We start from the raw sequence: 27876 nt of genomic DNA on the forward strand, positions 1-27876 counted from the left end.
TCACAGCGAGTGGGCAAATGAAGGATGCTTTTATTTACACACAAAAATCTTTGTCATTGACCTAGAACAAAGGGAAAAGATATACAGAGAAAGACCACGACAATTTAACGAGGATTTGTTCCTTCGAGGGGACAAAGCTGGGGCTGACAGCCAGTGCCGGTATTACACCATTAGAGCAGTTTATATGGTACCTCTTTTGGAAATAAACTGGGAGTATTTGCTCACCACACCACCAAAACCACCTGTTTCACAGGCACAGAATGAATTTTATTAAAACATCAGGAAGAAACGGAGGAAAGCAAAAGAGGAAAAAAAAAATATTGCCATTTAAATAATTTTGAACAATGAAGAAAATAGACAAGAAAAAACTGCTATCACTCAGCATTTTTATTTACATACAGATACAAATGAATAAATAGGCAGAGTTTCTTGTTCAAGACTGCTAACCTGCCATTACACAGGGAGGGAAACTGGCTTCCACTCAACTGCTTATGCTACCACATGTACATGAGGATGGAAGTTCATTCTTGCTTCCCTCATGCTCTGCAAGCCCCACAGAGGCAGGAGAAGAGAAAAAAAGCTTGGATGACAACACAGTACTCAGAATAGACTAGCCCTAAGCTTATCCCTGAGTCACATTGTGCAAATTGCATCACTCCCTGCTCTACTTTTATATTGACATAACTGAAGACTGAGAAAACTCAAAAATAGCCATTTGCTCCCCGTAAAGAAGCTGCTGGATAACTGTTCATTCATCTATGTTGCTGCTCTCCATGCTGATTGCACTCTTGGCTTTCAATGAGAGAATCAGAACTGCAAATACACCCAAGACTTCAGTACACCATGGTTTTACATAGTGATCAAATGATGTAGTCTTATCTTTCTCTCCTTTCAAAATACTAACACTAGGCTTTATTTATTGGACTGAGACTGAGCTCAAGTTCTCAGAACTAACAACAATCTTAGTTCTATTTAAGATTAGTTCATAGATCAGAGTCTTTTTCTGGAAAATAAGCCCATTGTTATATACTATAGCTTCATAAATTAACTCAAACCCAGGATAGCTGTAAAATGTATAGCAGCATCTCCATTTCACAACTTCCTGACTTACTTGGAAGTATTTCAGAAAAAGATCATGCAATTAAAAATGCTGGCAGCAGAACCATCTCTAACAATAGCTAGGGTAATTAAGACTTGGGAAGAAAAGAAGAAGCACATGGACGTATGAGTCTCCAGTTACACTTATGAACTATGGAGTCTAACGACTACGTATGAAAGATGGAATTATCTCTCCTAATTATATGATGCTAAGCTTAATTATCTGAAGATTTATCTGGGTGTACTTAGTGGCCCCAAAACCTTTAGCATCTCCCCTAAAAAGTCAAACGTGCCCATCTGTTTCTGAGCTACTCAACAAACAGAATCAAGGTATAAATTTTAAACCAGCATTTTGAACACAGCTATAATAGAATAGATCCCTTATCTTTCCCGTGAGGAAGGTCTGTGTGAGCGGGGAACTAAAAATACTCCTTTATATACATGTGTGTGCACATATAACTACCAATGTCAAACTGAACAGATTCAAAACCTTGCACTATCTCCAAACTATGACATATTTACCTCTTTTCACTGATGCATTCATTTCAGTTTAAACTTACTATTTCTACTGCACAGAACTACCCTTGTGAAAATTACTGGGACACAGTGGGGGCAAGATGTATAGGAAATTCCTCAAATGCTACAGCACCTCAGTATCTGTTAGGATTCCATTCAAACTAGTCATATGAAGCCTTAGGGGAGCTGGCATGCAGGCAGATTTAGTTATGATGGTTTGTCATTCTATAAATCCATCAGTATTAAACTAATCTTTGAAGTGACTTGCAAAGATGGCTATTAGTGTATGTCAGTTATTAAGCAATTTTTCTATTGATATTGGATCATAAAAAATACTGTCTCTTGTAGAACAAGACATGAGGATGACCAAACAGTTGGAGCAAAAATCAGACTCATTAACAAGTCTATAATCACACCATAAAATAAACAGTTTCAAACAAAGAACACATCTGGCTGTTAACCTCTTAAATATTAAATACCCACCATTCATTAATAATTTGAATAAAACAAAATAATGGACAATAGTAGCATTTAATTTTCAGGTCATAAAACAACTTCAATCACTGCAAACTTCAAAGACAAACTAATTCTGAGGACACTCTCTTATGTCAAATCCATAGATCCAAATTCAGTGTGAACTTCAGGATCCTAAAATATGAACAACACATAGTTTGTGGGAAGTAACATAAAAAAAATTAAACAAAATTAAGATTTAAATGTGCCACTCCTTTTTAAAATGAAGAGCATGGAAGTAGACAGTACCGCCCACATTTCTCCTGTCTCAGCCATCACTTCATACAATTATCCCACAAACTTACTGGATTTTGTTTTAGAATAACTACCTTCTTTGGAAGGTGCCTTTCTGATAGTCCTAAAAATTTAGGAACTTTTTTCTTTCTATTTCCAGTCCCCAATTTACTTGCAGCAAATGAAATCTACCCTTCCTTCAGGCAGTAGCACACAAGTGTGGTCTTGATTAAAATCAAACTAACATGTCACAGCTTCCAGTATTTTCAGTAAATAGTTCATTCAGGCCTAAAATCTTGTTCCTGCTTGCTGGAGTTAAAAGTTCAACTCAATGACTGCAACAGATGTCTACCCACATCCTTAAAAAGACAACTGACTTGCCTGGTGCTGTCAGGGAAGTCAACAGATGCCTGACACAACATTGGAACTTTAAATATGCAAGAGCCTGCATTCCCTATCCAGGGCAAATGACTTCTACACAGACTTCACAATAGAAAATATTTGTAAAATATTTTTATTTTACAATAATAATAGAGGAAAATAATAGAGCTGCTCAAAGAGCATCTTGTGGACAAAACACCTCTAATAATGTTTCTCATACCTCCAATTTTTTTCCTATTTTATACCTCCAATTTTATCTTCCCCAATGATTTTAAAAACAGAGAAAATGAAGCAATTCATTGAACACAGGGGAAAAAATGCTAAAGCTTGCAGCCACTGTCAAAGGTTTAGAAGGCTATGGCCTTGGCTAACATTATTTATAACTTCCATGATGCTTTTGACTCTGATCATAATTTTCAGATCTACAGAAATTCATACACACACACGCTTAAATATATTCTCATAAATCCAGATTTGTGTAAACACAATGTTGCCACTTTTACACCCTTTTACTAAGTAACACAAAGCATAGTTACACCATTTAATATATCCAAATGCAACAGATTTTACATGCAACAACTGCAGCCAGCCATGACAAGGCTGAGCTTGCACTGCAGGAAAGTACACTTGCTCCTGGTGAAGATGGATGGTTACATCTTATAGGCCAACTTGTTTGATTTTATGACCAGGATATCTCTCTACTCTTCCCAGAGGCAACCTTAAAAAGTTGTTCTCCCAGTTCCCAAAAGACACACTCATCAAGTTCTAATATTAGTGCTTTACTCACCAATGCTGCTCAGAGAACTGCTGCTTTCCGAGTCAGAAGGCATTATGGACAGCACACTGTAAGTGGACCCTAGAATCAGGAAAATAAAAATAGTATTAACTTTTTCTCCCCTTTTCCTCTCTACAAACAAAGCTATGATTCATTTCCTTGATACTGTAGATGCCAAATAAATTAACTAAAATTACTAAAATTATTCAAATTACTAAATCAGAGAGAAGACACATCACTGAAACAAAAATCTAACAGGCAAAGCATAACTTGTAAATGAACACTTCACTGTGCACTTTTTGTGGTAGAACACCATTTTGGATAACATGGTAAAAATGAGTTCAGCAAAATATGAAGTATTTCAGTTATTTCAGACAGACTGAAAACACAGAGTTTCAAGTCTATAATAGAAGATTAGGAGTGATACTTGTGACAACAGTGGCAATCTATTTTGGTTTCTCCTGTCTACATGTACCAGCTCCTAATTCATTGTGTAATTACTTGGTATTCTTCTTCTCAAACTTCATTCAGAGTTAAAAATTTCATTTAATTTGTAAATAAAATTTGCTTGCATCCATTTGCAACTTTCAGTATCTGGTCTTAAGAGCAAGGACCCACAAAGCAGCAAGTTTACTCATGTATTAATAAATCAACAGACAGAGAAGCCCTTTATTTTAGCTATTTTAGAAGTATGCCAGATTTTATTTACCAGAAGAACTAGAAGGACAGGTCCTACTTCAAAACATTAACCAAACAGCTCCACCATCCCTCACAGACAGGATAAACACACCATGGTAGAAAGACAGGCAATGATTATGTACAAAAGCCATTAAATCTAGGCTATTTTCAGCACTTGCCAGGATGAGAGAGCTGTGCTCACAACATCCAAGCCCTAAGGCTGCTTCAAAAAATTCAGGAGCTCCCTTTGCTAGAGTCCCTCCTTATATTTCAATATTTCTCTCTTCCAGTTTCTTTGAAATGAAGAAATAAAAACTGAGAAGCAGCAGGAATAACTGCACGGAATAGACTGAAGGAAGGATAGGCTAGAAAATAAAAAAGAAATTAGTTTTTGTTCATCTCCTCTGCTTCTTACTAGAGAAAAGCATGACATCTGTAACTACATGTAACTAACTATGATGTTAGATGAATGAAAGGCAAGATTTGATAAAATAATTTTAGTAACACAAGTAATAATGGAAAAAATCAATTCAAAAAAGAAAAAAATTGAAAATAAGCAAGAAATTGCATCTTGAAGTAGACTGTTTAAACTGAAAAATCTCTATGAAAAATGATTTTAAATATATTTGGTACAATAATTCTATTCAATTGTACAGGACCTAATTTTTTTGTTTTGTTCAAATTCTTAAACAAAATACAATAAGTACATCACTGACACACTGGCTTCAGAAAAAATCTGCTGCACCTTTTTGCTTCTATTTCAGACATTTTCAAATAATAGAAATTTAAGCTGCATTCCTATTTATTTAAAGCTTATTAAAAGCTAAATAATTTCCACATTAGTTATACTTAACCTCCTTGCATATTCTAAACTCATATGCCTTGCAGTATTTCTTGCAGTCTGGACTTAGACTGACTAGAATCACAAGTTAAAAAAACAAATCAATATATTAAACAGAGTAGGACATCTTTATGATAGACCACACGTACTGAGATTGTATCAAAACCATGTGGGACTCAAGCACAACAAAATCTTGTACCAGGAAGTGATATTTAATTATGCTCAGCAATTGAAGGCAAAATCGCCCAGTTCCTCTAAAAGATTACACAGGAGTTCCACACCTAAAGAAACTTGTAGCAATTATTAGCTGCTTTTGCTTTTAAGAGTGAAGAATTAAAACACTCAAAAATCTCATCATCTTAACTGATCTTCATTTTACTTATCTTCAAGAAACTAATCCTCTCTGTCTTCTTGTCCTGCATTACAAGCCAGAGACAGGACTGAAGATGAGTTAAGTTCTGCTCTCTGGAATGGACAGAAAGGTTTTGTGAAGCTGACTTCATCAATGGAGAAATATGACTCTCCAAAGCCATGTTCTTAAAACATTAGCTCATATTTGTAGACACAAGATCCGGTATGCATGGCATGCTATCAAGAAAACCTACAATTGTGAAGAGGGGAGGAATTATCTGACCCGTTCATAATTCCTCACTTACAATAACAACAACAACAATCTAGTCACATTGTCTGGTTTCATTTTGTTTTTAAATTACACAGGGTACAAGTTCATTATCTGTAACAAGTGCCACCTTTGTCATCAGAAGCATTAGTATTAGTAAGTATCAGAAACAACAACCAGGTCCCTACACAGCTGTCACAATATTAAAATTCATCTTGAGGTACTGTACTGACATACATCTTTGTATTAAATCCAGGCTAAAGTGGCATTGTGCTTGGCATATTTTGCTTGATCAAGCTAGCAATATATCATTGGTACCTGCAAATGCTTCAAGCAATATTTCCCCACTCATTAGAATGCCTCCTCACATAAATGAAAACACTCAAAATCATCCCAACAACAATTTAGATACAGGTTTAAAAAAAAAAAATAAAAGAAAAAGGCACACATCAGTTTCTACAACCAAAGGCACTAGAACACCCTGATTATTTGTAAGCTGCACAGCCATGGTATTCTAATTAACTTGTTGAAAATTCACCTTCCCCCAAAAGAATCTTCCACTTTATTTCCTGTTCTTACTGTTTTCTGACTGTCCATCTTGTCAAATTGCACCAAAAGAAAAGAAGATCTGAACATTAAACCCAGTAAGAAGTCAAACACTTTTTTAGATAAAGGCTGAAAGTGCTTCACACCTAGTTCACAGGCATTTCACCACACTTTTCCAAATAGCTCACTTTAATATTTTTCTGTTAGTATTCACTTTGCATACTGAAATCCCCCAGTGGTAAAACTTGCTACATTTGATTTCAATTCACTGATTTGCTGACATGTTTCTAAAGTTTAAGACTACACTTGCAATGACAGGATTCTGAGAAACACAGTAGAACCTATACCTACTTAAAAATAGAAATAAGAAAAAACTCTAAACCAAACACTACATCAAAAAGAAAACCCCAAGAAGCACAAGCAAACCAAAACCCAAGCACATCTTCTACAGATTTACATTCACATGGTGAGGGAAAATACATGACCATCCTGTCCTGACATGGCAGACTTGCTTTCTCTTTTACTTATCCAGACATAAGCTTTGGATCAACTCCTGGCTGTATTAAACAGCTTTGGCAGAGCACAGGGATTTAGAAACTGCTACACTATATACTTGAGAACCTTAAGAATCTCATTTCCTTCTATTTTCAACAACTAGAGCAAGTCAAATTTCTTTAAGTTATTACTGTCTTTATTAATCAGATTACAGGAAGGCCACTTAAGAACGCACAGATTCAGGAAAGGAACTTGTTGCTTAAGTGTGGAAGCCACCTCCAGGGACAACAAAGAACTGTGTTCCAGTTTGCCTTCATCTTTCACACAACAGCCACACAGAAAGAGTGATATGTATTTTATTTGACAAGAAAGAAAATGATGGTGGAAACAGGAAAAAAAAAAAACAGAAAGAAAAAACCTAGAGAAGAGTTACACACCCTGAGAAGACTGCAATTGTCTAAGCCAGCAATATCCTCATCAGGAGTATCAAATCAAGACTGGTGGAATTAAACCAGTCATACAAAATGAAAACAGAACTTTTCTCTCTTCTTTCTAACTTCTGAATTGTGAAACACCATGTAACACTGGACATCACCTGTTCTTAAAGGAGAAACTACAAAAAGCCAAGTCAGCTGTCTCCAAATAATGTCTCCAAAACAAGCTTGAACTTGGTACTTTCTTTAAGAAAGTAGTACAAAGGATCAAGTATGATATCTGAATGACTTGTGAGAAAAAATACAGTGTTCAGATTAAGAGAACTAAGCTGTCAACTGGCAGCACTACACAGAAACTTCTCATCCTCCTCCACACAAATACACAGGCTCTGCTCACAGCTCTAAAGCACAGCGTATCCCAGGGGACTGCAGTGGCCAAAGAAGGGACAGGGATTCACCTTTGCAAAATTCATTGCACATATACCTTCAATCCTTTAATTATTCCCTCCCACCCTTATCTTACAAACTCGACTCAAAGAAGGCTATTTCATCTTCCAAGCTTCATTATATGAACTAAACTGTGTCACAACAGTTCCTCTCTCCGACAAACACCCTCAGCACAGGGCCAAAGAGACAAGTATACTGAACCTGCTTCAGTGTGTGAAGAACAAGGGGGTTTATTCAAGGAGCATGAGGTGTTTTATCCCACATGATGGGGAGTGCTCAGATCTTGGCTGCACAGCTCTGGGTAGGTCATCCATCTTTAGGGATGGCATTTACACCTGCAGTATGGCTGACTCCTAAATTAGGCACAATTTCTAACCAGGAACACTTAAGTTAATGTAGGACTGAGACTGGAAGGAGCCTTTGCCCATACAAATTTCTTTTGCTACTTCTCTGTGTTTAAGGATAATGTTAAACAACCCTCCATGCTCCTCAGCTACAAATTTCCATTGTTAATTGAATTCTGCTCCTCCTCCCACCTCCCTTTGCAGTGCAGTGACTGCCAGCTGATTCAACTTATTGTCAGCAAATGATTTTTCTGACGGAAATCCAATGCACCGGATGAGAGGGCAGCACAACAAACATTGCCTTATGCACATCTCCATGCACCAAACCAAACAGACATTGGCAGGACTCCCACATGCTGGGGGAGCAGTTGTTTGATTACAACTGGAAACAACACAAAATTCAATGTTCCCTTTGCCTTTACAAAAACAAAACTGCCCAAGGAGCTCAAGACTACATGGATCTGCCCTGCTCTGTGTCTGAAGCTATTCTTTCCATGGCAGCCTGTGCACCCAGGTTTGTCACAAACCACAGGACATGGTCACTGCTTGCAAGCTGTGTGAAATTCAGACACTAAATTCTGATCTCATACAAAACCTTCAATGAAATATTTGCTTCCACTTGTGTCACACTTATTTCAGATGTTTCACAGCCATTTACCCAGAAGGATATGAGCAACTCCAAGAACAAAAGGTACAAACTTAGCAGTAAAGGTCAAACAGAAGTAGATGCTATTTCACCAAAAGTTTGCTATTTCTTCCTTGTCTGCTTTCAGGCACAGCTTTGTTGTTTATTCTGTATATCTATTTTTAGGACACCATGAAAACTAAATGAACATGAAATGGCTTTTTAAATAATTAAGCAGCTAAAACTCCACATTTTTTTTATTTCCCAAAAAGCTTGGTCTGTAATAGTTTTACAGAAGTGGTGAGGTTCAAAAAGTTTATTTTTCTTTTCAATAGAAAAAACTTTTTATAACAAGGTATTAATGAGATATTTAGATGTTAATATTAAAAGAGCTGTTTGGGAAAACATAGCTGCTTTACTGTTTAAGTCAATCTGGAATTCTAAGTGATTACAAATACTCTCTTGTTAAGGACAGAACACTTCACACATGAAAAAGGACTGAGGCACCTTTCTCTGAAACATTTAATCAAGATGAACCTAAAGTCAGATTTAAGTAATAATCATGATTTAATATGACAATTTATGTTAAGGCCTAGATTCAAAAAGTTGCCAGAAGCCAGAAACATCAATGAAGATGCCCTGAATTCAGTTCCTAGCTGTCAGTCAGTACAGCACCAGATCTTCAGCTATCAAAAACAATGCTAGACAAATATCTGTAAAATTGTAATTTTCTTAGCAACATCTGAACAAGAGAAATATTTACTTCCATAGGCTTATGCACAAAAGGCAGAGAAAAGAGTAACTGATTATGAATTCTTCAACCTCAGTATTTAGTGCAGATGGCAAAAAATTTGAATTTAAAATCAAGTTTTAGTAAAAATGCAGTGCAGGTAGGTGAAGCAAATTATCTTATATTTCAGCTTGTGGATTGCACATGAGCTGATTATTATCAATGCAGCAGTGCTGTCTTCTGTTCTAAAGCATGATGTGGCACTACAACTATCTTATCAAACAACTACAAATTTCTTATTAATTATTTTAATTTTTGTTTTTAACATAGATGCTTTAACAATTCCTATTAATATATTCTGTGGAATCCATTCCACTTCAATGGCAAAAAGGCAAAGGTATCCATTTTTTCTTCCTTCTAGCTATCAGGAACATTTCAGTTGTCTGCTGGATCATGTATGATAAACCTTGCTGGATTATGTACGATATGCTGGATTATCTATGATAGCATCTCCTGATACTATCTACCTTTTTAAACCCATTAAGTACAATACAATCTTACAACACTACCTATTTTCTCTGAATATCCTGATTTTTATAACCCTAGCACACTGACATGGGCCAAACTTCTTTTTCTAACAAGAGCCAGAACAAAGTAGATGGAATGCTCTTAGAAAGCAGCCCACTACTACTGAAGAACCAAACCAGCAACTGACTGAAGAAGTTACTTACACAATACCTCCTCATATGAGCCTCATGTATCTAGTCTGGAATCCTCATTTTGCTACAAGTTACAAACCAGTTCACATCTACTGCTCTTAGGACTGCAAGAGACTATCAACACAACCAAACCTGGACTATGTGGGAGTCACTACTAAATGTGCCTCCTCTGAAATTAAGAGTCATGTTGGGAGATTTGACTTTTCCAAGCCATGCATCTCTCAAAAGAGTGGTTCATGTTACTTGTGTGACATCTGGCATAATTCTCAAGAAGCTTCCTTGCAACCTTGAAAGGAGATGCATACTCCCCAGCTAAGCCCTAAAAAAACGAATTCTCTCTATATAGCTCTTCATAGCATGCTTCAGCCCTTACTCAGAAAAACACAGGGGAAAAAACAGGCCCCAGATGGTTCCTTTAAGCTATGTTACAGAAGGGTTTTAAACTCAATTTTTTTGTGTTGTTACAATGGAAAAAACTATACACACTTTCATACAGAAGAGCACTTAGATCCAAGCTTCGTCTGTTTCTGTTTATAGCAGTTTTTACTTAAAATGCTAAGAGAAAAGATATATCTAAGCTAAACAATTTGATTTGAATCTTCTTGTCGCCTTGGCAAGTTAATTTTATTCCTTGACACTCAATTTCATTTAAGATAGCAAAAGTAAAGAAGAACAAAAACCACAGCTTTTTCCCCTCCCAGTGCTGTAGATAAGGAAATCCTACTGCCAGCAGTAATTCCATATTAAACACATACATATTTATTCTGTAGGCATAGAGTACAAAACTCTGCTCAGTAAAAGAGAGGTCAGTCCTTGTCACCTAGAGACTTCAGGCCCAAGTCCTTTTCAGGACATCTGCAGTTACAGGAAGGTCATCAGAACTGTGTGAAGCTACTTGCACACACCAAGTACCACAGACAAAGGAAAAGTCAAATCCATGGCTAAGTGACCAAGACCCTTCTCAAAACCCAGACAGATTGGAGCAATCATTCTGTGTGCATCTATACAGGATCTTTCCAGAAATCTATCAGTTTTCACAAAGCTAATAGCTTCACCAGACAACTCTTGCAAGTTCCAAGCACGGCTGTGACCTCAGAAGGGGCAGAGAAAGTAACAATATCAATTAAGAATATATTTGATCCACAGACAGTATTTTTTCCAAAGACAAACACACAGATATAAAAAAGAAACCACACCTACACTCTCATTCAAACAACACAACGAAGCATGTCCTTAATTGCTCTGCTGTACTGAGTGATTATTACAGGAGTCTATTACCTATGAGCTATTTACAAAAATAGCTTGTTGCAAAAATCCCCAGGCATGAACTTCATGCCTCTTCGGGTAAAACTGCACCACCCACCAGAACTGCCCATCCCTCACCGGAGGTAACCTTCGGCTGTGATGGGGCAGTGACAGCCCGATAACCTCAGCCACTGGTCCTCTGTGAGCACATCTCTCCCTGACACACACAGGGAATACACAGAAAAACAGTGCTTAAGCTTCCTAAAGGCAAAAGTAACACATGTAACTAAACAGAACTAAAAGCCATCTTCCTCCAAGTAACAGAGTGCTCATGCATACACATGCTCACTCTACCTAGGAGCTGAGACTGCTGGAAAAATAGGAACTCATCTGGAAGCAATTATAGCTCCAACTCCTGCATTGCCTCTTCTCTGGAGGACACCAGTGCTGCTACTTTTCCTTATCTCTCAGTCATGGCAGGACAAGGAGGAGACAATGCTCCCAGCCTCTGCTATGGCTTGATAGAGTGGGGAGGCAGCCACACAGTGCTTTTCACCATCAAAGGAGTTTCCTTGCTTATACACAGATGTTCCTAGTGGCTTCTTAACAACAACACCCTGTATGGAGACTAAAACCATTTGAGTGTCTAGAGAGGATGTTTCCTACATAGCAAAGGTATCAACATACTAAATTGGCCTTCGAGCTTTTTTGTAGTTATTATTTTGGGAGAAATGCAACTGCTGCAAGTGTAGCAAGTCACCTAGTGCCTAATGACTTAGTTAGGACCTTTTAAACCAACAGGTCTGGGTTACCAAGCGATCAGTTACTGTGTGTGTACACAGCAATAGGTGGGAACTTGAGGCCCTAGTGAGAGGCAGGCAGATCTTACTAAGGGGAGGATTTCTAGAACCCAAATTTTCACTGTAAGAGCAACTTTAAGGGCACAGGGGGGAAAGGGGTGGCAATGCCTGCAATACAGGCAGCCAAATGCTATTGGCTCTATCAATTCTAGAAAAAGTTTTAAAGCTTAACAGTGTACTGATAAAAGCCTGAAATCACACTCTGACAGGAAGCAATAGCATTAGCATTACTTGACACCACACACTAAGCTGTAAGGAGTGCAGCTGACTTCCCTGGGGTCTGTGGAAGAGACACAGGCTAAAAAGTCAGCACATGCACTTGATGTCCAGCATGCTACTCCAAATGCAAGTATAATACCCTAGTCCACTAAGACAGAAGTGACAGAAGAAAAGAAGAAAGAAAGAAAACAAGACTACAACACAGAAGAAGTAGAACATGGCATATTGGACAGCAGAAGTCAGAGCTGTTGAGGGGAGAAAGAGTGGCCTCTCCCCCAAGAGAGGTGACTCAGACAATAAACAAGTCAAGGCTTGTCATGACTGGGAAGTCACCTGCCTGAAAGAAAGGTCTGGTTTCTCCTTAACCATCTCGCATCTTCATTTTGGAGCAGAGGAGCAAATAAAGAGGCTACCTCCCCATCAGCACCACTTGTCAGGCATGAAGATGGAGGGGGGACAGTTTTAACATTCAGGTTCACCTACTGATGACAGCACAAACATGCCCTCACACATGCCACGTGGTTGGGCATAGCAAACTGCAACACTGTGCAACCTCTTCATTTAACCAAATATACACCCACATTTCATTGATTCCACATCAGTAACAGAAGAGCCAGTAAATGTTCTGTCTCCAAAGGTAGCCTTGAACAGGCTTTCCTGTGCAGGCTTCATGGCTGGCTCAGACACTTGTCTTCTACTGGCTTTCGTTAGATCTTTTTTCCTTGAACAGGTTCTGCAGATATTGGAGGTTTTTCTAAAGGAGATGGCATCAATAAAACTAGCTGCCACCAGGATCAAGTGTTCCACTGTGCTTCCCATTTCAACAATAGTTATGAGAATAGTGATGTTAAGGGTGCAGAGGACAGAAAAAAAACATGAGAATGTTAGTGGGTTTAAGGAAAAAAAGGTAAACATTCATTGCATCGAGTGTTTTCCTCACATACAGCTTCCAGCATGAAACACTGACATACAGTTAAGCACTAACTAAACTATAATCAAAACCAAGTCCTATAAACTAAGAAAAGGTTTCCCTCTAAAAAACCCCTCCTAAAGCCTGAAGTGGGATGAATTACAGTGCTACTGCACCCACAAACACCAAATATTTGAAAGACATTACAACGAAGACCAAATTCAACTACTCTGTAACATGAGAAACTGCTTAGGAAATAACAAAGAAGACACAGGTTCAGAACCATCACCATTTATCACAGTATTAAATCTTCCATCATGAACTACAGCCATCTTTGTTAGAGCGACTCTTCTCTACAAGACATTTTCACCACTTTTTTCTTGATCCTCTCATAGTACTGCTGCTGTTAGAGATATTCTTATTCTACATTGCCATTAGATAAAACAAGAATATTCAAGACATTCAAATTACAAACAAGTGGATTACATTCAATCACAATTTTCCCAAATCCACCTTATGTTGCTGCATGATTTTACTGTTAAGAATACAAAGTAGTAAAAAAAAAAAAAAAAAAAGGAAGTCTAATTGTGTAAACAGAAGTATGTAAAAGCAAACAGGCGACTGGAGCTCAGCTCAACAGTTTCATCTTTCCTAGGAGTGCTATAAACCACAAATTCCTCATGGGAATATTCAGCCCTACATCTTCTCTCTGCTTGGATAATATCTTCCAAAAATCAACATTTTGAGTACATTAGAAGATATGTAAAAAACAACTGTGAATATTAGTTTGGATCCATTAGAAAGCAGTTCACATTTCAAAATCCACACTGCAACAAATCTCAAAAGGGTTTTAATTTGTACAAAAGCATATAACTATCTCTTTCTTTCACAAATAACATCACAGGAAAACTTCAAAGAAAATTTAAATTCTTCAACTAAAAAGAGGATTGAAAGCATGTAGCTCTTTAAATCATTGCTTTCCCTTCCCTGCTACCCTTTACCCTGATGGGAAAATAAATCCTGCAACTTTTCACATAAGGGCTAAATTTGCTTTTTAATTAAAGATGCTTGTGCTGATTCTGTTTTATTTAAAATGCAGAGATCCTCCAAAATACTTAATAAATCATTACTTTAAAAAAAGTACAGAATTAAGATAATTGAAATAAGTGAGAGGAAAGAAATCCAAGCCACTGAAGAGATCCTGAAGGTAAAAAAAAAAAAAAAAAAAAAAAAATCAACCAAACAAAAAAGCCAAACACCCAGCAACTTGTTCCCAACTAGAGGAAACATTTATGACTTCACAGACTTTCACAGAGGCTCAGACTTTTTTTGATCAAGAGCAAAGTCAGATTACCTACATGCTGCTACTATCTTCAATATGAGGACAATGGGATGAACCAGAAAGATTTAATCCCATGAGCACTCTTAATTTTTTGGCATGTTCTCTGTATGTATCCAGTTACATCTCCTGACAGGTGAGACTTTGAGGTTGGTCATATTTATTTATCCTTCAGCTTCATAAAGCATGCTTCTCTCCATTCCCTGGACAGATTATCAGAGGGAAGAATCTCAATGCATAAATGTATATTGTTTGAGAAAACAAATAAAACCCAACAAGTCCTATTCATCCACCCAAACAGAGCTCCTGTCTCAGCCCCCTGCACAATTAACAAGTCCAAGCATCAGAGTTCTATAATATAATAGGCAATACAACAAAGTTGTTACCTTCAGGTAGGCTAATAGGGAAAAAAAACCACAACAAAACACAAAACCAAGGAGCTGATCAATATTTGCAACTACCCAAGATGCACCATGCAGAAACACCCTCCCAGGAATACAAAGAACTTTACAATTTAAAATTGAGCTCGGTTTGTATATAAGATCACCTAGAACCTGTTCTTTCTACATTAAGAAGTTGGCCCATCAAAAAGCACAACTTGAAGTGCTCATTGGTGACACCATCAGACAGCAACTATCACACATAAAGAGAAGCCATCAGGAAAGTTTTGAAAAACTAATCCCAGAATATCTGAGCTACCATGGCCCTTTGAAGAGATGAGCAACACCCCTTCACTAAAAATCTGCATCAGGGAAGTATGTTGTTCTGAACAAGTCAGAACAAGCCCTGCCTGGTTACAGAACTTACCTCCTTCCTGCTACTGTCAGGCTGAACCCCTGTAATCATCCCTAGAAGTGCAAATACTAACCATGACTATTAATCACTTGACATTTAGGCACAGCAGACCAGCATCACCTGGTTTTCAAGGCAGGATGATTCTAGTCACAACTTAAGTGTTTTTAAAATGTCACCTCCCCGGTTCCTCAGCTCGAGCAAAAAAGGACAAGTATTTGCACAGATTAAATGATCATTCACTGATTCATGCCCGCCTGGCAAGTCGTGCTCCCTGGGCAGAACTCATCAGAAACAAAGTGCTGGCAGATTGGGAATTGGGATGCTTTGTCACACGCAGAAACACAACTGCACATTTATCACCTACACAAAGTAAGAGCAGATACAAATAAAAGCAATATACAGCAAATAAATAGCAGTGATAATGGACAGCTAAAGAGATCACAAGACACAAAATGATTCAAAGAAATTGCGGAGATAAACATTCAAATTGAAAGACTATACACAAAACAACCATTATGTTTTACTGGCACACCTCTTGAGGCACTAGAATTTGCTTTGTGTTTTCAAAATAGAGTGGATCTCAGCAAGTATTCCCCTTCCACCGGATGGGGAAAACAAAACAAAAAAAACCACTACTAAAATCAGTAGAAACAGGATAAGGAAATCCACACTGCACCAGTGAAGTTATTCTTGGTCCATTAGGGCAATGGAAAGCAACAAACACACAAGATGCTCCCCCAAGTAGTAGAAGTCAGGGCCCTAAGCAATCTGCTGACTCCTGTACTAAACAGAGGTCTCCTATCTTTTTATCATCTTTCACAGCTTTCTGAGACACTCTTGATCTTCTTACTGAAACCAACCTCTATAATTTTCCTACTTCTAATTTTTTGTCTTAGCATGAAAAAGATTAAAAATTTCATTATTGTGGGGAGAGGGAGCTCTTATGATTTGTATTTTTGGGGAAGAGAATGAAAAGCTGTATTCTGAAAGCAAACAGACCAACATTTACAGGGCCAGAAACACCTTACCACGACCTTGGCTCCAAACACACAGATGATAATCTTTCAAAACACACATCACCTCATCAACATCCCTGTCTCCTACTGGAAATCTAGTATTCAATTTTCAAAACCAGAAATCATGTCTATCTCTTATACTTTTCAAGAAATGAGGTAAGGAAAACACTTGCATACTTTTGGTTTGGCTTTGTTTGTTTTTTTTTTTTAAATATAGAATACTGTACCTGAAGGATGTATGTTCATTAAGCAGAAAAAACTGAAGTCTTAATTGGCAACAAGAGGTGCACAAAGACAGGTGGATTGCATATTTAAGTCAATTTACCAAGGTGGGCTTTCTGTGTTATGAGTTAAACAAACAGCTGTCACTTGGAACAAATGACAACAATTTTCTGTTGCAAGCCTTGGCACAGAACAGTAAGGTGGCTTGATTAATTTCTTTAAAACTAGATTTTTTTAAAAATTAACAATGTCACTGTTAATACACAGAAGCAAGATTATATTTAGGCTTACCTTCCCAAAACTATGATCTATTAAAAAAAAAAAAATCCAATGTCTATACCTGAGGTCAAGATCAACAGTATCTTATGCTAAGTGCTCTGGCCTACATTTATAAGAGCATGAATACAGATCTAGTGATGACTGAAAGCATTATTAATTAATATTTAATTAAATAATTTTAATTAATTTAATTAAAATTAATAATCGGAAATTAATTCAATTTTAATTTCCGATTAAAATTCGTTAAAACACACCATGTCCATAAACTGTACATGTATTGTTCTTCCCACAAAAAATGAAAATAAAGAAGAAAGATAACAGATGGGGTTTCAACAGCCAGACATTTTAGCCAGCAATATTCAACATGAAAAAAACCAGAAATCAACCTTAACAACTGTTAAATTACTGTTTATTTTCCCCATCATTAATAGGAAGCAGAAAGCTTTCTGAGAAACAGAAGACTCATAGTAGCTCAGTCTGTTCTCTAGTGGCCATCCATAAAGCACTGCATTTTAGTGAGTGGCACAGGCATAGAAAAAAGAGGATAAAGAATGGGGAATAGGGCATACACAATACTACCATGCTAATTAACAGCAGGAATAGGTTTGGACAAAATGCTGTGGTGTGAAAGGAAATGTTCACCTATCAAGGAGTAACACCCATGTTAACACATGCTTTAGTGTTTTGCTTCCTATTCCAAACTTCCAGGGCACTTGACACCTCCTGTGTCCCTGTGAATAGAAGGTCTAAGCACAGATGGCATGAAGGGAAAATAATGCCAAGAACAAGGGCAGGAGGGATAAGTAGGGAAGTTTTCTCGATTGCACTTTGAACTGTGCTGTGGCACCCAAGCTCTCCTGCCTCTGTGATCTCATTGTGACAGCTCAGCCTGAAACACAGCTCCCAGCTTCATACACCTACAACAAGAAGCAGGTATAGTATAAGAAAAATCCAGAAACCAAATCACAGTCATGTAAAATATGATAAATCTTTAAAAAGTTGACACCTTTTTCACGAAGTTTGGTATTAAGCCAAATTATGTTAACACCTAGACAAAAAAAAACCAATTTCAAAACCAAAAATTAATGCTAGCACATTGACTTTTTTCTACTAAAAACTTCCAGCAAACTCAAACCAAAAGAATATCCTGGCTAGAACTGCCTACAGTTACAATGTAGTGTGTATATGTTCTCTATGGGACTAGTCAAGCAACACTAAAGCTCTAAAAGTGCGTTTTAAGAGGAATAAGATTGATGACCCAGAAGCCCTAAACAACAAATCACAACTTTTGTTTTAAGAAGTCCTGTTCCTTCTGTCCTGTGTTTAGCTGTCAACAGCAGAATATCTGTCAGCATGGCTTGTACACACAAAGAAAACTAGAATGACACAACCCACCCTTATTACCAAGACAGAAGCTCCAGTATGGCAGTATTGTGGTTGTTAAAAAGGCAGGCCAATAAGATTCTGCTTATTGTCTGAATGGAAATACTAAAGAGCAATGTCGCAAAAATTTTCTGAGAGGGATGCTGAAGAGCACTTTTAAATTGCTGGACAAAGGGATGAAATTGAAAACCTGGAGAAACCTGATCTACAGCTGGAGCCAATGCTCATTTGTCTCAATACTCCTGTTTCTGCTCAAACAACGAATGCTCTATTGTGAAACACAGCAAAAGAAAAAAATTACTTCCCACATAAATTCTATGTCTCACATAAATTAAGTTCTATGTCAGTGAAGCAAACAGTAAAGGCACATTATCTCTATCCCTGTATTTCCCTGCAGACTGAAAAAGCTGCTGACCTCAAATCTTAGTCTTCACAGCAAGCTGACAGAGATCCCCATTCTGTTTACTTTTCATCAAAACAGACAGAAAATCTCTTTATAACTTGCAGGAGACATAGGCTCCTCAGAAGCTGAGCCTCAGCACAGCACCAGGAGAAGACAACTGCTGTGCACCATCTAATGCTTATTTTTGTCCTTAGTGGTATTTTTTGTGGTGTGGAATGAGAAGGTAATATGCAGGATGAAATGCCACTCATGTTTCCAAAACTTTGAACCTTGTTACTTTATTGCAATTTGCTCATTTTGAAATCTGTTCTCACAACTGAAATACTACAGTAATTATTGCACCAGTTAAAGAACTGAGGATGGGTAATATTTCAGCTTCATACAGCCACTAAAAGCATAATGCCCATAATGTCAGAATGTCTTGCAGTGGTGTACATTACAGATGTCTAGGAACCTGTGTGTGTATATATAAGTACAAAAAACTCTGGAAAATATTTCAACATCAACTACACATCTCACTCTTCTAATTAAATGTATTGTTTAAAAAATAAGTTTAACTATGAATGACAGTTTCATAAAAAAACAACAGCTCTGAACTGCAGCCCCACTTATGCCTTCAGTACACCAGGTCTTCTGGAAGAGCCAGGAAAGCTTCAGAATTGATGATTTCAGCCATGCCCCATTTGACACAAACTGTGCAGAACCAACATTGTGCCAATAAACTTCTACAGCAGAAGCTATGGCAGTCACTTCATCTAAAATACAGGCTGCAGAATGTCCAAAACACAGCAACTTCCCCCTGATTCTGCAGCTGCCAGCTCAAGACTTACATACACAGCCAATACAAACTCTGCCATGGGATTTCCAGGAGAAGTTCCACAAGATTTTAGGACAAGGAATAAAATAATGGAGGGTGTGGGAAGGATGATACAGAAATGAAAAAACCATGTCTGAGTACCGTGACTCCCAAAACCTCTGTTCACATACAAGTCACTTGCAGAAAACCCTGATGGCAAAGCCAGGTTCGCAATGCTTCCATTTTCCAGCCTCACCTGGTAGTAAGACTATATCCTCTGTACATGATGATAAATGGAGGAAGTTATAAATGGACACATCACACTTGCACGCTCATTACTTCAACATCACACTTACAAGGACCCTTCCCTTCTACCAAATTCTACATGACACATGTGGACCAATAACTTGCTTCAAATTTTTTTGACACGCCATTTTAGCTCCTGGCAACCTGTTACCAGAAATCCCTTAGTTTGTCTCTAGAAAAGCTGACTGCCTGGGAAGCCACATAGGACCTGAAAAGCTACCCAACTGCTCCAGGTTCTATACAAAACTAAGAAGGCAATGTGGTTCAAGGAGAAATTACTTCACAGCACATACATGGCTATGGAACATCCATCCTGGGTCGGGAGGGACACAACAAAGACACACACTTGTCTTGGAAGGAAAAAAAATAATTGTTTTCTCCCACATTTTGCTTTTAATCAGTCTCCCCACAAACACAGGAAGTCGAGGTTGTGGGGACTTGAGCTGAAGAACCTCCCATGCTGCTGAACACTGAAAGAGGGAAGTAGGTTTTGAGACTACCACAACCAAACCACTAAAAAACTCTGATTTTGGCCACAGAATGTTTCACTTCTTCATGCTGCACAATTCTTAATATGAACCTTATAAAGCAAAAGATGTATTGAATATTCGATTTGGATTTCTCAGTCAAAATATTTTTCCTTCTTTAAAGGAATTTTGGCAATTTATTTCCATTAGTTTCTGCTTGTAAACAGCAATTAGCTGTATTTTACAGCCAACTTACTCAAAAGAATGGCTGAAATAAATGTATTCACTGTTCATCTAACCACAGATAAATGCTATGAAAAATCAAATCCTTCAGAAAAGGAGAAGAGTAACATAAAGGAATTATAAAAGGAAAAAAGAAACATTACTCTAAATTTTTCACAACCTTCAACCATTTCCTTTCCAAAACCAAGCAGAAAGCCAGAGGAATACTAACAAAGAGCCCATAAAGATTCTCAACACCAATGCAACCACTCAACTTTCCCATACCTTTCAGTGAAGCTTTACAGTAATGCATTTCTGCTTCTGCTCTCTTCCAACTCATCTTCCTTCTCAACTCCAAAGATTACAGGTTGATTGTACAGACAGTATCTCATATATGCTGCTCCTAAATCCTCCCAACCCGGCTAAGCTTTGTCATTATCACGTTGTTATTGTCTTCCTCATCAAGTCCGTGTTCCACAAACAGGTCTCTGATTAAAGACAGTCAAGTCTGCTTAATAACCATAGTCATTATCACCTGGTTTCAGGTGCTGCCTGCATAACATTTCATTTTCCTTATTTCTACTATGTTATAGCTATAATTGTATTTGTTGCCCTCTTCAACATTGCTTTCGGGATGAATGAGATCAGCAAGCAAGCCCATAACATGAAATAAGCCTTAAGCTTAAGTTAATGCAAGCTGGAAAACAAAAAGTTGGAATAAGAAACTAGGTAAAAAGCACACAGGAAGCATTACTACAAGCAAGCATGTTACTTTTGCCAAGCACTGCATATGTACCAACATATATACTATAACTATGATCAAACAATTGAGCTCAGTCTCTGTGATTTAAAAATATAAGTTAATGCTGTGGTGTGGGGGCCTAAAGAAATTACAGTTCTGTATGCCCAACAACCAAGAATTACTGGAACACTGCAAGTCAAGCTTCAGAATGAATTTATATTAAAGTGGCAAGAAGCTATAAAATCAGCACTAACAATCCTAAGAGCAGTATCTGGATAGATAAAACACGAATTCATGTCTGCATGCCAATCAGTTTAGATACAGGTTCAAAATACTTCATGGGCATCCTGGCATGGCAAGATTCTTTTAAAGCAACGTCTCTGTAATCACTCAGATTTTTGGTTTTCCAAACACTTGGAATCATGAGACAGTGTGCATGTATCACCATTTTTCTGTTTAAAATTTTATTCTTGATAACAGAACATTTGTCAGCATAGGTCTGGAGAAGACATTCCAGCATTAGTTTTAACTGTAAATGAGTAGAAGCCTTTGCCCAAGAGCGGCTGAAGAGAAGCAGCAGGAAAAAAAAACCAAACCAACAACAACAACAAAAACAACAAAAACCCCACCCCAAGTAACTAACCAAAGAAACCCAAACCACTTTCTAGTAAGCTTTTACAAGAAACCCCACTGGTATAAACTGAAACATAAGCAGATTTCCTGCAATAGCACGAACTGGGAAGTCGGCTAAGTCCCCCAGAACCTACAGCCACATTTCAGGCGCTACAGCCGCGCACAGGGCACGGAGCAGACACCTTCCCGGCCACAGCCCAGCAGAGCACCCCGCAAACACGGCCCGGCCCCGGTGCCGGCCGTGGCAGGGCCGCCGCGGCTCGGTCCCCGCGCACAACAAAGGGCTCTTGTTCCGCGGCAGCGGCAGGCGGCGGCTGAACCAGTTGGCCCAGTACCCTACCGCGCTCTGTGGCACATCAAAGGCTGGCTGCGACCTAAGCAGACAATTAGGATGTGTGGGTGTAGAGTTACAGAGTTCCAAGAGGTCACTCACGGATGAATTTTAGCGCCGCGGTACAACCCCTTTATAAAGCAGTATTACTGGCTTTGCGCAACCAGCCTTCGGGCTGACCCCAGATCTAGGCAAGGGACTGCAACGCCGCTTGATTTTTCTTTCTGCATAAAGTTTACTGCAAAATTAAAGTGCAAATCCTGAGATGAGCTAAGTACCTTAAACATATGTATAACAATTTTGGTTTGCAAAGATACTGCGTTACCTCCTCTTAAAGAACCATGTAACCAAGTTAGCCAAGGCACTGATGAGGGAAGGAGGGAACAGCTGCAGAGCAATTAGCAAGGACAACAATCACACCCCATCGCCACACACTCAGGCACAGCAATAAGGCACAACACTCCAGCACAAACAGAGGCTTGTCAGTTCTGTACACATGGCACAAACATAAACTCAAGAGATACTTCCTCACAAAGAAACGCAGGCATGGTTTGTTCTCTGCAGAGGACACCACCAGCATTAACACCATCTATCCCACCACACTGCGCTGCCCTTCTCACCACCTCCATCCCAAGGTGCTGTCACAGGACTATTTCTCCTCTCAGTTCTGCTGCTCCCCCAAACACAACTCTCCTCATTTAACCACCAGTTCCAAACATGCATGCCAAACTAATAAAGACAGACTTGAAACAAGAAAAAATTGTGGCAAAAATCACAACATATCTATACCATGCCAGTAATTTAATCATGAAACGTCACATAAAGTCGAAAAGTTCCTAGATGATGCAGTAATAAAAATATAAGAACAGATGCTTTCCTTCTTCACTCTTAGTATGGCTCCAGCAGTATGGCTAAAAAAGATCACTTGCTAATCAGAGATGAGTTTGAGTCAGGTACTCTGAACAGTTACACAGCCTTGTGGCAAACCTTCATGCAATCCTGTACTTGGGATTCACAGTGACAACAATCAGTACACAAATCTGCATATTTTTGTATTTTCAAAATACATTATGTTTGGGTTAAAAATCGACTTCATTTTCTCAATTTTTAAACGATCTTAAAAATTATTATCCCATGATTCAGGTGCTTAACAAAAAGTGTTAAATAAAAGCAGTGAAATCCTGAGGTTTGAAAAAATATCTTTATGCTTTTGCTTCAGTCCAGCATCTCCTTTCCCATTTAAGATGATATCCAACAGCAGCAAGGAATCACCAAGCCAGGGCATTTAACTTCCAAATGCTGCCAAACTGGAATGCAACTGACACTATGAGAAAGCAAATTTTGTTTGCAAATTATCATATCAGGAACTCAGGCACTGGTTTAACAACATTAGGGTCATACTTAATCATCTTAACTCATGCAAGCAGCAATATCTGAATACAACCCAAGAGACAAAGCGTTCTCTTGCTAAAGAGGAGCATATGCTTATGCACCTCGTTAAACTGAATTTTTCAAGTGATGCTGTTTAAGGAACATCTTTAGAACTCCCTCCTTTTTTTTCTTCCCCCTCCTTTTTTTTTTTTTTTTAAGACCTAAAAGATTAATTTATAGAAACTCACTTCAGCTGAAGAAAAATCTCTAAGGACCAAACAACTGATTTTACAAGTTGAAAAAAATGAAGCAAACAGAACAAACAAAAATATCCAACACCAAAGTTACATTGTAGCACTTGACATGAAATTAATCAAAATGAAACATAAGCATGTATTTTCCTGCTTTTTCTCTTACACAACTCATTGAACAGACAGAATTTTCTCTGTTTTCACCAAATTGCATCCCGAGAGCTCTCAGAATGTTGTAATCGTTAATTCCTATACAATTAATTAAATACTTCCAAACCACAACTTTTAGGAACAGATCTATTTCAGTCAGGACACCATCGGAACATAAGAGTTAAATGTAACAATCTTACCAAGGATAGTGCAATCCCTGTATGGTAGTTCAAGAACTGAACCATATATTTCTGAAAAACACTCTATTTTACAGAATAAAATTTGATTAATTACACTAATTAGAATATTATACACCCAAGTCAAAGGGATTTGGTATGTTCATGTCAGAGCTATGTTCAATAGCAGTAAACCTCAAAACATAGAACAGCACTGTTTTTCATAGCATTCAATAACCTTTGAAATGTTACTGTGATCACAAAAGTTATTTCTACTGCTTTTTTAATTAAAAATTAAATTAAATTTCCTTTAATTAAAAAGCCAAAGAGCAATAAGCAAGATGACAGAAGCCAAGAGTAAGATGAAGAGAGAAATAAACCAGATGGCATAGGAATATATTTATATATACTTAAGCTATTCACAAATTAGGAAAAAAGAAATATCAAAATCTTTTCATTTGCCCTATAATCAGTGTTTTTTTAAAAGAGTTTTCAGATATTTTTATGTAAAGAGGATTGTGAATTCTAATTAAGATATAGCTTTAAGCCAGGATCCTCCATCATACAATTAACCTTAAATCCAGCCTCTAGACAAGCAGGGTGCAGATGGAGATAGACAGATGTAATTACAAAGTCCATCAGCAGTAAGCCACTGGGAGAGGTTACAGGCTTTCCTGTATTTCTACTTTGTATTTGGTAGGCTACTTTTATCAAAATATGCCAGGAAGACACAGCTACTGTGATATACTCACAGCACTTTTATATTAGCTTAGGCTTGCATCATATACTTTAAGGCACTAACTTTGAAAAAAATTACAGCTGCACTCTCATTTCTGCAGGCTGCACGTCTCACAGAGCACTGGAGAAGGTATTGCACTCCCAGCTTCATTTCTACCTTTCAGGATCAATTCCTCCCTTCTCTGCTTCAAACCTCTCCAATTGTAAAACTCTTTTTTACCACCATTCTGAATCTCTAAAGTGAGATTAACTGCATAAAATACATGATTTTGAACCTAAATTCTAAAAAAAAAAAAAAAAAAAAAAGGTTGAAGTTGGACCTTGGCACATCATTTCTGGTTTTGTGATGCATGCTCTGCTCCACCATGGTGCCTGGATGCACATCTTGATTTCCTCCAAATAATGAGTTGAAGGCTTGTGGAGAGGTTTCCATCATTGTCACTAAAGCCATGCATTCATGGAAATTCACAATTCTTGTCACTTTTGAGATAAGAGCCAGCAATATCATGATCCATTTAACAATCATCTAAGAATCAACTTTTCACATGAATTTTGTAATCCTACATCTAAACATGGTATAGCAACTAGAACTCAACTATCATTCTATAGTTTCTTATACCAAGAGTATTGAAGAGGAATATCCAATAGCAAGGCCTAAAACATACAGTTGGGCATTTTCCACTAATCACAAACCTACAAACAGTTTCTGCTTAAAGTCTGAAAACAGTAGTGATATTGCACAATGTTACTAAGTTTCCATTTAAGATATGCAAGTAGCGCTTAAGCATAGCAAAAAAAAGAATACTTCATCCTCGCATAATGCAGAAAATTCACATCCCACCTTAATACATGAACCATTTGTTTATCTGAAGGCAGCAGCAAAGATTAAATTTGCATTAACCATTTTACCAGTTATCCCATCCAAGCTGGGGAAATCAGCTACACCTCCCATGCACTGCAAAGGGCTTTCTTGAGGAGTTTTACACAGGAATTGAGAACGGAATTACAAAATAGACGGATGTAATGGTAAAACGTTCAGACTCCAACTCTTAACTCTAGGGTCATGAAGTGACACATTTAAGAACAGAAGAATTAAGGGTATTCATGCACATTTCTAATTATGGATCACTGAGTATCTGACCATGCCAAGGACCTGGGCAACAAATATCCTGACCTTTATGTTCAAAATGATACGTCAAAACCAGATGTACTTCACTAGAGTGGCAACTATAACAGCAGCAGTGAGCAAAAAGCTTTTAAACATTTATTATGTGTGGCAAGGAATTCTTTGTGCAAACTCTAACCTTAAGTGAGGACAATCTCAGCTATTTTAACTGACTTCATAACAAAGCACCCAGGAAAAGCTCACAGCCACCACAGCAGAGGTGGCTGAGGTGCTCTCACTTCTCTCAGCCACCTTCTACACATGTCAGCCCTGAATCCCGAGAAAGATCATGATCACTCCACTCCTGCCACAAAGCTGAGAGACCCTGAGCCCAGGCTGGCTGGTGTGCTCTCCTCTGACCCCAAGCTCACAAAACACCTGATTTGCAAGGCAAGTTGAAAACACTTAAATGCCACCCCAGCCTGAGCCCATCAAAGGTCACTTAGGTCTGCCAACAAATTCAGAGCTTAAGCAAGCACACATAATTTCCCACTATATATTTTTTTGCTCTTAGAGAACTCCACCTGATTTTTATCATTAAAGCAGTCCTTGTGATCAGTTGCCTCATGCTTCATTTACAACACATTATTCTCATCATGCTCTGAATACACATCCTTTCCCTCTTCTCCACAGCAGAGAAGTCCTTCAGAGATGATCCTTCCATGACCAACATTCTCACACTTACCTACATGATGTTCCTTCTTTACTTTTGCACTAGGAAATTAATGCAGAGCAATTACCACCAGTAATGCTGAATGTTCAGCTCAGACATCCAGAAAATGGCTGAAAAAAACCATCAGAGGGCAGCTGGCAAAAAAAGCTTCTCTCTGAAGTGCCATTTTTAAAGAGCATTATTTGAAGTTGAAATTGTTTTTTATGATGAGATGAAATGAGCATTTTTAACTTAAGCATCAGCAGGTTCACTCTTAATGAAGCTCTTAATGAACACAGTCCTAGACCTGCTTGGAATACTGAGAATGGCATCATTTCCCCATGATGCCACTTCCAGACAAAAATGAAGATACACACTATATTTTGTAGTGTGTACAGAATGAAACTGTCTAAGACCCCATGTTACTTTATTTAAATCCTAATCTTGATCTGAAAAAAAATTACAGGGGGAACTATATACATTTCATTGTTTTCATTATGATAACTAGCCTATGCTTACTGCAAACTAGCCTTTGGGTAATTCCTGTTTAGACAGAAGTCTCTAAATTTCTTGAGGCTGATATAAAATTAAGACAAGAAAAGCACCACAAAGCATTTTCTTTGATGCGTTTAAAAAAGAAGGAAAAAACCCCTGAAAGTTCAGCAAGATCTCTGATAGGAATAAACACTTTGGCAAATCCAGATTTTACATTCAGAATGCTGCAGATATACATATTTAAGATGCACTTATTAAAACACCCACACAACAAGAAAAAACTGTTGGAGCAGAGAAAGGCTACCTTCCATAATTCACTTCTGTACTTGAATAAGAGAACTCAAGAGAAATTTTGTTTCTTCAAGGACTTTCAAAAACCTTTCAGGAAATGCCTAGCCCCTGGTGTACCCTGCAATCCAATCATCAGACACAGACAATTTGTTTCCCCTTTCCAACATGTCACCTCATGTATTAGCTTTATTTATAAATGTTCAGAAAAACTGCATTAACCAAAATAAGTTTGTAACATGAACATCAGAAATTCGTGTTTTAGGTAATTATAACTTTTGAGTCTCACTGAAGAAGCTGTGCTTATCATAAGGATCTCTCTTAAGAGTTATTTCTCCTATTAGGCTCTTTCTCATGTTTATCTTCCACAAAGCACATGGGTAACGGAGAGAACAGGTCCTCTACCACAACCACCATGAACAGACAC

The 27876-nt window shown here is 37.9% G+C and overlaps 1 protein-coding gene across 4 annotated transcripts in view; it reads right to left on the reverse strand.

The window, feature by feature from the left end:
• The window catches only part of DLG5 (discs large MAGUK scaffold protein 5), a 97007-nt gene that overhangs the window by 57646 nt on the left and 11485 nt on the right, over window positions 1–27876 (reverse strand). For all 4 annotated transcript variants that reach the window (XM_054276951.1, XM_054276949.1, XM_054276950.1 and 1 more), the window contains exon 2: window positions 3530–3598. In XM_054276951.1, coding sequence (XP_054132926.1) covers window positions 3530–3598 — 69 coding nt within the window. The remainder of the gene's footprint in view (window positions 1–3529; window positions 3599–27876) is intronic.

The sequence above is a fragment of the Melozone crissalis genome, unplaced genomic scaffold (genome assembly GCF_028551555.1).
Source record: "Melozone crissalis strain CALT ecotype California unplaced genomic scaffold, PUWL_Pcris_2 ptg000019l_1, whole genome shotgun sequence".
Taxonomy (NCBI): Eukaryota; Metazoa; Chordata; class Aves; order Passeriformes; family Passerellidae; genus Melozone; species Melozone crissalis.